Source organism: Propithecus coquereli, unplaced genomic scaffold (assembly GCF_000956105.1).
Source record: "Propithecus coquereli isolate 6110/MARCELLA unplaced genomic scaffold, Pcoq_1.0 Scaffold59, whole genome shotgun sequence".
Taxonomy (NCBI): Eukaryota; Metazoa; Chordata; class Mammalia; order Primates; family Indriidae; genus Propithecus; species Propithecus coquereli.
The window spans coordinates 2,857,504-2,867,737 of NW_012151840.1; the positions used below are offsets into that span (position 1 = coordinate 2,857,504).

The following is a 10,234-nucleotide window of genomic DNA, read 5'->3' on the forward strand; positions in this document are numbered from 1 at the left end:
GGTTTCTCCCAAAGTAAGTCTCCCCACTACACTTTTTCTCTTTACATGACTTTATAGCCTGTAGAATGGGGGCAGTAATGGGTTGCAGGCTCTGTTTGGACAAGCTCAGAAAAATGCAGGACAGCAAGTCACAGCTAAAAACAACTTCTCTTACTCAACTGGGACTGGGTGTCAGCTGTTGTGGGCAGAGGCAGAACTGGGAATTCAGGGAAGGGACAGATCACCACCATTTGTTCTGCCTCTAGAACTCCCGGCTGGGAGCTGTACTAGGCAATCGCATCAGGGTGGCTTCAAAGCCCCCTTCTAACCTATAGTATTGATGTCACCCAGCCATTCCAAGCTCTCTAACTTCCGAAAACCTTTGGGGAGGGGACTGCGGCTAGAAAAGGGATGAAAGGTTTCTCGCTGCGTTTGTTCAAAGGGTCAAACAGTAGTGGCTTCTCCAGCTGTAAAACCTGTTTAACAATAAAAGAGCGTGTGGTGTGTTCGACTAAGCTCCTCCCCCAGTATGACGCCACCAGACACGCCCGTTTGTGTCATCGCCTCGTTCCATCTCCAGAAAGACCCATTTTCATTGTGGGGAAAATACAGATTTGCTTTAGCACACGCATTATAATGCACAAATAAAAAGGCAGTTTTGGAAACGTATTCAACATCATCACGTACACATTATTTTTCCGTACTGTTGTAGGGTTGTGTGGACGGGACGGTGAGGTTCACCTCAGGAAGTTTTAAGGCGTCATCCCTCTTAGACGCAGGAAGTGGTTGCGTCCAATTCTTCCCCGGGAGTCAGTCGAGAAGGCGGGGCCGTGACGCCACGGTCTGGGCGGGGTTGGGCCGTCCTAAGTGCGTCCTGGTAGGGGAGCTGCTTTCGGGGAGGCCGCCGGGAATAAATGTCCTTTCTGTTCATAGTTCTCTCCCTTTCGCTGTCCGTATTTCTTGAGACGCGAGTTAAAATGTGCACACGCGGGCTGTCAGTCCTCTCTGCGGCGATGCGGCAGAGGGGGCGACATCGCTTGTTGCCGCTCCACGTAGTGGCCGCGTCCACTTCGCGCGGGGTGGTGCGATTTTAAGGGTTGGGATAGTGTCAGCTTTAGGGATCGAAAAGCTTGGCCGGCCGCATGGCCCCGCTGGGAGGCGCCCCGCGGCTGGTGCTGCTGTTCAGCGGGAAGAGGAAATCCGGGAAGGACTTCGTGACCGAGGCGCTGCAGAGCAGGTGTCCGTGGGGCGGGGCAGGAGGAAGGGGAGCTCTCCGCGGGACGGGACGCAGGGGTGCTTTCGAGTGTGATGGAGAGCGCTTTGGAGTAGGGGTTCCCCGACTGCAGGGCAGGACGAGCACTGAGCCGGGGAAGCTGGAAGATTGTCAGCATCATCTAAAACAGCAATCTACACACACCCACTTGGAAGAACCAGGCGGCCACCCCTCTAAAGACCCTAAGCTGTAGGTCTCTCTCTTCAAGAAGCATTAATAACAGTTCCTACCCACGCACTTTGCATACACCATTCCTAACTCTCACAACGGATTCCAAAGACAGGCTCCTTGCCCTGCCCACCCCCTAATAGTTGGGGTTTGTCTTTATTTTGTGCCAGGCACTGTGTGTACATGTCATTTAATCCTCATGACCTCTTTGGTAGGTACTCTGTGGTATCAGTATGTGCATTTCACAGATGAAGAAACTGAAAAGACCTCTGAAAAGTTAAACAAACAAACAAAAATCTTGCCAGGGACACAAAGTAAGTGGCAAATCCGGGATTCAAATTCAGCTTTGGCGTCAAGGACTGGTTTATCTTTGCTTTACCTCACTGGCCCCCACGTAGCCGTGACAGTGCTACACAGCGAGATAGTCCGTGTGGGAGCATTTCTGCTGGGACACGGGCTGGGGGAGCAGAGGAGGGGCAGGAAGTGGAGTGGCCTCCAGAAGGCCAGTGTGGTGGGGGTACTAGGAAGCTGATTTTGAGTACCATAGGGGTTCTAAAAGATTGTGGAGGAGCCCAGGGCAGAGGTCGCCTCCTGAGTCTTTCACCACCAAGTATCTCACTACTTTTTCCTAAACTGCCACCTCTCCTTACCCCCAAACACAGAAGTCAAATAGTTGGTCACAGGCCCTAGAATTAGACTGTTGGGATTCCAATCCTGGTTCACCATTTATTAGTGTGTTTCTTATCCACTCTGTGCCTCAGTTTTGTCATCTGTAAAATGGGGATGATGATAATAAGGTGGTTGTAAGGATTAAATGCATGTGAAGGGCTTAGAACAATTCTTGGCACCTGGTAAAGGCGTGGGAACTAAGTGTTGGCTATTTTTGTTGTACCAGTACTGGCTCCATTACTTTCAGTGTTGCTTTGGGCACATCAGCCCTCCCTGCTCGACTTGAGTTTCCTCATCTGAAACATGAAAACAAGAACTCTTATCTCACTATGTCATTAAATGTGTCTGGGAGCATCTCAAGGCCAGGGCAGGAATCATGTGTCTTATTCACATTTGTATCACCTGGATCCAAATATAGTACCCAATAAATGGTTGGTTAAATAGATTGAACAACTGAATGAATGAATTGTTTATAGTATGTCATGGTGACCAAGTCAGTGGAGACTGAGATACCCTTGGCTGTGACAGAATTAGTTGAGGGTACCAGCAGCAACCTAATCTAGCCAGAATATTGCCAGGCTCGGATGTTCCTACTGTAATTACCATTTTATAGGTTTTACCTGTTAGTTTCAAGGCTCTTTTATAGTCATATGAGTTTCATAATAACCTTGCGTGGGAGACAGAACAGTGTTATCCCTGTTTTCCGATGAGGAAATAGCGTCAGGGTCGTTGAGACCTCCCAAGGTTACATAATACCACTAGCAGAAATGGGACTTCAACCCAGGCATCTGGACGCCTCTTCCGGTAGCTGGAAACTCCTGGAAGCTCTAGCTTAATTGGATTCTGATCTCCCTGTCCCACAGACTTGGAGCTGATGTCTGTGCTGTCCTCCGGCTCTCCGGTCCACTCAAGGAGCAGTATGCTCAGGTAGGCGGTGGCTCTGTGGCACCCGGTGCGTTGGGAGGAGTCAGCTCCTGGGCTTTGGAGCTGTGGCTGCTGCTTCGGTCACTGGCATGGTCCTCATGACCTCTGCAAGCAGGGTGGTGGCCAGCTCTTGGTTCTCTCTGAGTGGACCCTTTGTGTGTGTATGTGTGGGGGGAGCATTTTCAGCCTAAGCTTCTTTCCTAATAGCCTCATTTATTTCAGGCCACTTCCCCGGAGCATGTTCGAGAAGGTGTATCGGGAAAGGCTGATGCCTTGTGATTAGCAGGGATGTCCCCTTATTCAAAACATAAAATACCTCACATCACCCCCCACTCCACCCTCTGCTGGCCTCACACCACCCTAGAATTATCCCCTTAGAAATTTAGTCACGTGAGTTGTCAAGGTAATTTATTAAGTGAAACAAACCCAACATGTAGAACAATGCTACATTTGTCTAAAACTGAAGAGGAAATCCAGAAGGACTTTGTGACCAAGAATTATAAATATATTTGCGGATATCTTCAGCCATTCAGCAGATATTTCTGGGGTGCCTGCCTTGCGTTAAGCAATGTCACAGGTGCTTGGCTGTGTGTCTGCGCTGCCCTGGAAGGTTACGTGAGCGATGGTGCCACTGCTTGCCTTCAGGGAGGGGACAGGGGTGAGAGAGAGATTTTTCACTATAAATGAATGTGTATCTTTTGAATTTTGAACCATGAGATTTAAAAAAAAAAAAGGATTGTTAAGGTAGGAGTTGAAAAAATGAGCACATAGGAACTCTCAGAATCTCAGACTTCAGAAAGGGAACCTGGAAGGCAAGGTCAGCTTCCCACAGAGTGACAGCCCCCTGCTTGCCCACATTTCTGCCCTTGGCCTCTAGGTGCACCCAAGAGGCCTCTGGAGCCACATAAAATGAATTTGTCCCCCCTTCTGTATGGCAGCCCTGCCTCCGTGGGAAGCACTGGGTCTTCTCTCACCAGCCAACAGACCCATTCACAGGGTGGCAGCCTGAGGGATCGTGGAGACAATGAGGTTCAGTGGTTTTCAACTTTTTTTAGCGAGATCCTTTCCCACGTGGCATTGGATGCAGGAGTTCCTTGTATCCAGGAGACAGACCGGGAGAGACTCTGATCGTGGGGGGAGGAGGGAAGAGGGCAAGAAGGAGGCACTCCACCTTCCCCAGTGGGGCCTGCACGCTTCTGAAGGCCTCCAAGAAGCAGTTTCCAAACCAGTGATCTACTTCCAAAGTTCCCGACTTAGGCCCTACTCCAAACCTACTGAGCCAGACGGGGCTGGGGAAGGGAGAAGGGGCAGGAGTTAGTACTAAATATTTTTAAAACCTCCGAGGCACTGTGATGGGCCAGACTGCCCTTGCTGTTTGGAAGTCCAGCACCACTGCATCCCCCACTCCCATTAAAAAACAAAACCGAAATGAAATGTTAATGCATTGATTTCTTACGTCACGATGGGAAATGTAACTGACAAGCAGATCCCAGTGCTCTTGGAGGGAAACCACTTCACAAGCGGGAGGTGGCTGCTGACCTCACCTCGGAACAGAGAGGGCAGGTGGGCAATTAAAGTGGGAGCCCGAAGGGAGGATGTCTTGCTGCAGTGAGCTAGTGGGGGAGCCAGAACTTGGACTGGGTTATATTTTTCAGACCTGTTCCCGCCTGAGGCTCTCTGGATGGACCCCTCTGCTTGTCAGTGTCCCTGGAGAAGGGGAGGCCAGGTCTGGAAGCAGCTCTCCAGAGTGGTCAGAGCAGCTCCTCCTGCCTGAGGGGTCCTCTGGATGTGGGAGGCTTGGGGGTGCCCAGAGCCAAATGGAGTGATGCTGTTTCAGCAAAGATGCCAGGAATTTGGGCATGGGAAACGTGTGAAGGGGAGACGAGGGAGATGTATACTCTTCTTGGGATTTGGGGTGCGGGCAAATAATGCCAGAAGGGATAGTGGGAGGACAAGGAATGCAGTTTTTTTTTTTTTTTCTTCAGATTTCCCACTTTAGTTGAAGGCTAAGCCTGTGCCCAGGGGATGCAAACTAATTTCAGGATTAGTTTAAGCCAGAAATAATTGGGAAGGTAAAATTGCAAAAGAGAAAACCAGATCACACATTTCAAAGACAAATTGAAACAATTTCTGGATTATCCCAAGACCTTTCTTCCATCTGCCAGTGCTGGGACTTTCCTAGTTGCTAGGCCCCTTTCCCTGGCAGACCTGTGTCCTGGCCAAAATCTTGATCTGCTCTGGGCGAGGCAGGTGAGGGCAGGGATGGCTGTTCCACTGTTTTAGGAGAAAGCACTGAGGTTGAGAGGCCGGTGACACACACGTGATGTGCTTTGGGCAGGAACACGGCTTGAACTTCCAGAAACTCCTGGACGCCAGCACCTACAAGGAGGCCTATCGGAGGGACATGATCCGCTGGGGGGAGGAGAAACGCCAGGCCGACCCAGGCTTCTTCTGCAGGAAGATTGTGGAGGGCGTCTCCCAGCCCATCTGGGTAAGGGGGCGCCATGGCAGCATGAAGAACACCTGTTTCTCCGCTCTCCACTGTGTTCATCTCTGTCTCCCCTGCCACCGCCCTGCCTGGTCCAAGCCCCCACCATCTCTCGCCTGGGCAATGGCAGTAGCCTCCGCCCTGGTCTCCAGCTTTGGCTCTTGCCTTCTGTGATCCATTCATTACACAGCAGCTGGAGTGACCTTAACATAAACTAAGTCATGTCACTCTTCTGTTTAGAACACTTTGGTGGCTTCCCATTTTTCTCATGAACAAAATCACCATCCTTAATGTGAACTTCTGGGCTTTGTATGATCCAGCTCCTGCTACCCTTTTAGCCTCCTTTCTCCTTGAGCTGCAACTACACTGGCCTTCTCGCTGGTCCCTCAAATAATCAAGGTCCTTCCAGAATCAGGGCCTTTGCACTGGACTGCCCTTTCTTTCCCTAGTTAGCTCCAGCTCAGTTTACATGACACCTCCACAGGGAAGCCTTCCCTGATAACCGATATCTTTTTTTTTTTTTTTTGAGACAGAGTCTCACTGTGTTGCCCCGGCTAGAGTGCCATGGCGTCATCCTAGCTCACAGCAACCTCAAACTCCTGGGCTCAAGCGATCCTCCTGCCTCAGCCTCTGGAGTAGCTGGGACTACAGGCATGTGCCACCATGCCCGGCTAATTTTTTCTATATATTTTTAGTTGTCCAATTAATTTCTTTCTAATTTTAGTAGAGACGGGGTCTTGCTCTTGCTCAGGCTGGTTTCGAACTCCTGAGCTCAAACAATCCGCCCGCCTCGGCCTCCCAGAGTGCTAGGATTACAGGCGTGAGCCACCGCGCCCGGCCCCTACCAGGGATTTTGTTCTGAGCAGCTGGACAAATAGAATTGCCATTTTCTGAGACAGGGAAGTAGGGGGAGGAACAGGATTGGAGAGAAAATCCGGAGTTGCGTTTTAGCCGCTTCGAAGTTGAGATGTTGTTGATACACACTGTGATCACTCGGTTGTTTGGGAAGCTGCTTGTTCAGCGCCTGTGTCTCCACTGGACTGTAAGCTCCGAGAGGGCAGGCACGAGGTCTGTTTTGTTCACTGCTCTAGCCTCAGCACCTAGCACGGTGCTCTGGCACGCAGTGGGTGCTTGCTACCGTACTTGCTTAGTAATGGGTGAGTGAACACGTTGGCAGCACCGTGTGGCACGTGATCAGCACTCAGCAGCATGTGCGGTGAGTGGACGGATCCGGGAACGAGGAGGCCAGCTGCTCCCGTGTATGCCGCTGACTTGCTCGTGGTCATGGCGGGTGGAGCCCCACCGCTGCTCTGGGTTCTTTAGTCCCCGCTTTCCCTCACCTCCAGCACCCTGTCCTGTTGGTCACCTGTCTGTGTCCCTCCCCTGCAGCTGGTGAGTGACACACGGAGGGTGTCCGATATCCAGTGGTTTTGGGAGGCCTATGGGGCCGTGACGCAGACAGTCCGCGTGGTAGCTCTGGAGCAGAGCCGGCGGCAGCGGGGCTGGGTGTTCACACCAGGTGAGCTACTCATGACTTCTGTCCCCAGGGCTTGGCATACAGGCCAGCCACCCCACGTGCAGGGCACGGGCTACCCCCCTGTGCTCCAGGTCTCCTGCTCTCCCCTGCAGTTCTGGGGGAAGTGAGTGAGGGATTATAAAGCAGAATCTGAGGCCTCTAGGTTAGGGAGTGGTGTGGTAGAGGGTGTCCTTGGGGGTCGAAGTTCTCCTGTGATCTCGGCCTGGTTCCCTTACCTGGGCTGTCTTCTCAAGGCCAGTGAGCTTCTCTGGGTCTGGCTGGGACTCATCCCCATGGCCATTCACCTTTGCTCCCCAGGCTGGTGGGGGAAGTGACAGTGGTCAGAGGGCAAGCCTGACAAATCTCACTCCTGTTTGGTTACCGCAGTAGCAGGGGTGGCAGAGGAAGCTCTACTAGGAGCTTGCATGGTGCAAGTCCAGGATCTGCTCTGTGGGCAATTCAGAGGCACAGCTCAGGCCTCCTCCTTGCGCCAGGTCACTGTGACCTGGAGAAGTTCAGATGCAACGGGTATGACCACTATGAATGGCTGCTCGTCTCTGGGGCACTCAGCCAGACCAGGCCTGTGCCGAGCACTCTATACACGTCATCTCTCCTTATCATCACCGCGGATCTGCCAGGTGGATGCTGCTATTAACACACTCGTGGTCAGATGAGGTGCTGGCCTGGGAAGGTTAAGTCTCTTTCCCAGGGTCACAGAGTGAGAGCAGGAGCTGGCCCCTCCACCCTGTGCTTGGCACACACTACCTCCCGAGAGGATTGAGTCAGGCAAAATGGACACAGCCGGCTTGATATAAAATGAAAATGCAGTGCCCTTTGGGTTGTCTGTGGTTTTGAATGACCCAATCCACCCTCTCTGTAGGCAGTGGTGAATGAAGGGTTAAGTCAACAGGGGCCATCTGGGGGCTCAGGTGGCTGTGGGCTGCTGAACCTGCCATCACAGTGTTGCAGGGGTGGGGAGGTGCCTTCGGGGTGGGTAGAGCGTGCCTCAGGGGTAGCGGAGGGGAGGCTGGGGAGAGCTCGCTCCACGTACGGCCAGCGGACCTCTGTGCCTGGTGTCCGTCTGGAGGGCTGGGGCCTGACTTTGCTGTGCCTCCTCCACAGGGGTGGACGATGCTGAGTCAGAATGTGGCCTGGACAACTTTGGGGGCTTTGACTGGGTCATCGAGAACCACGGAGATGCGCGGCACCTGGAAGAGCAGCTGCAGAGCCTCATAGAATTTATCCGCTCCAGACTGTAGTCGTTGGGTTCTGGGATGAACCAGAGGCTGCAGGAGTGGGGATGGGGCTGACTCTGCAGGAGGTGGGGCCCCTCAGCCTGGCTGAGGTGGGGGAGCAGACAGAGGGCCTGGGTCTAGATTTCTGGGGGTTTGGTAGATGTCCGGCAGGTCAGGAGACCTCTGGGGACCTTGCTTTCTCTGTGGGCAGCATAGCCCTACCTCTTCAGAAGGAGACTTAAAGGGCACAGGAGGGTGAATCGGCTGTGCCTGAAGCAGAAACGTCACCATCTCCGTGGGTGCCAGGCTCCTCAGCCTGTGTGGCCTCGCCTCCCTGTCCGGATGCACTCGGCCTCTTGTTCTGGACAAGAACGCGGGCTCCCCAGTGTGGATGCTAATAAACCTCCTTGGAGTATACGCTCAGAGCTGGCTCTCTCTCATTTTCCTGATGCCTACTTGGTCTGTGTGGGGTTCAGAAGGGGCGGGGTGTCGCGGTGGCTCTGGGCCCCGGCTCTGCCTCCCACCTGGGCTGAAAGGTATGCCACAAGAGGCCTGCTTGTGTCAGAGTGGGACTGCGGTTGGGGGTCTCATCCTCTGGGATGGCCCCAAGAAAGGCTTGGTGATGCACAGTAAGTACCACCAGCAAATGCCCCTTTTATTTATATAGCCTTTTATAATTTCCAGATTTCTTCTAGATTCTTCACAGAAATAGCAAGGAGAATATTTTCATCTGCATTTTTTTTTTTGAGACAGAGTCTCGCTCTGTCGCCCTGGGTAGAATACAGTAACATCATCGTAGCTCACAGCAACCTCAAACTCCTGGGCTCAAGCAATCCTCCTGCCTCGGCCTCCCAGAGTGTTAGGATTACAGGCGTGATCCACCATGCCTGGCCTTTCATCTGCATTTAGCAGGTGCCAAGAACTCAGAGAATTGAAACAATTTATCCAGGTTTAGAGGATTAGTAAGGGTCGGTAGTCGAGCACAGGCCACTGGACTCCTGCCCAGGGCCCCTTCTGCCACATTCCGATGGGGTATGGTACGAAGTCCCATGGCTCCTTGCCATCCTCAGGCCAAGCCTGAGCACTCCAGCTCTGTGGCCCTGGCTTCTTTCTCCTCCCACAAATTCTGTCAGTTCTCACAGATAAAGGGGCAACCAAAGAAATTACAGTTTCAATGTAACCCAAACTGAACTTTGCACATTCCTGCCCAAATCTCCTCTGCTGCCACCACCCTTGCTGGGTGCCAGGCACTGGGGACATAAGGATGAATAGGTCCCAGTCCTGTTCCTTAAAGAGCTGTCAGTCTAGATGAGAGGCAGAGGTGTACCCCAAGGTGCCTGGGAACCTGAAGTCAGTCAGGGAAGGAAGCTGGGATTTCATGACACTCCAGGCCTGTTGTGCCCAGGCAAGTACTGACCCCCAGTCCCAGGGACATGGCCCTGCTGCTTGGAAATCCTCCTCTGGAGCCTGGAGCAGATGCTTGTGAGCCTGGAGCAGAAGCTGCCAAACTGTTTTCCCAAGCGATTGTACCACACTCCCACCAGTCGTGAACGAGAGTCACAGTTGCTCTGCATCCTTACCGGTACTTCATATGATCAGTCTTTTTAATTTTAGCCATTCTAGTAGTTATGTAGTGGTATCTCATTGGCATTTTATTTGCATTTTTCTAATTATTAATTTGGTACAAATTCCATATTCGTAGTTGACAAAATCTGCCAGCAAACTAGGAGTAGGACCAAACGTCCTCAGCCTGATGAAGAATATCTACAAAAACCCTACAGCTAATAGCACATTTAATGGTGAATACTTAACTGCTTTCCTCCTCACATTGGGAACAAGGAAATAATGTCTGCTCTCATCACTTATTCAACATTCTACTGGAGGTTCTAGCCAGCGCAATAAGACAAGAAAATGAAATAAAAGGCATCCAGATTGGGAAAGAAGAAATAACTGTCTTGATTCATAGATGACATGATTATCTA

At 51.9% G+C, this 10,234-nt stretch overlaps 1 protein-coding gene across 1 annotated transcript; it reads left to right on the forward strand.

Annotated features, from left to right (window-relative positions):
* Positions 1-839: 839 nt before the first annotated feature.
* On the forward strand, positions 840-8,666 carry PMVK (phosphomevalonate kinase). The gene is made up of 5 exons (XM_012658924.1): positions 840-1,216; positions 2,953-3,016; positions 5,352-5,504; positions 6,891-7,020; positions 8,140-8,666. Exons 1-5 carry the CDS (start codon positions 1,122-1,124, stop codon positions 8,274-8,276), a joined length of 579 nt encoding a protein of 192 aa, XP_012514378.1. The 5' UTR covers positions 840-1,121; the 3' UTR covers positions 8,277-8,666.
* Positions 8,667-10,234: the final 1,568 nt, after the last annotated feature.

Coding starts and splice junctions, on each gene's coding strand:
- PMVK (XM_012658924.1), top strand. CDS start 1,122: ATGGCCCCGCTGGGAGGCGCCCCGCGGCTGGTGCTGCTGTTCAGCGGG. Junction 5,505..6,890: donor GCGTCTCCCAGCCCATCTGG/GTAAGGGGGCGC, acceptor CCTCCCCTGCAG/CTGGTGAGTGACACACGGAG. Junction 7,021..8,139: donor GGGCTGGGTGTTCACACCAG/GTGAGCTACTCA, acceptor CCTCCTCCACAG/GGGTGGACGATGCTGAGTCA.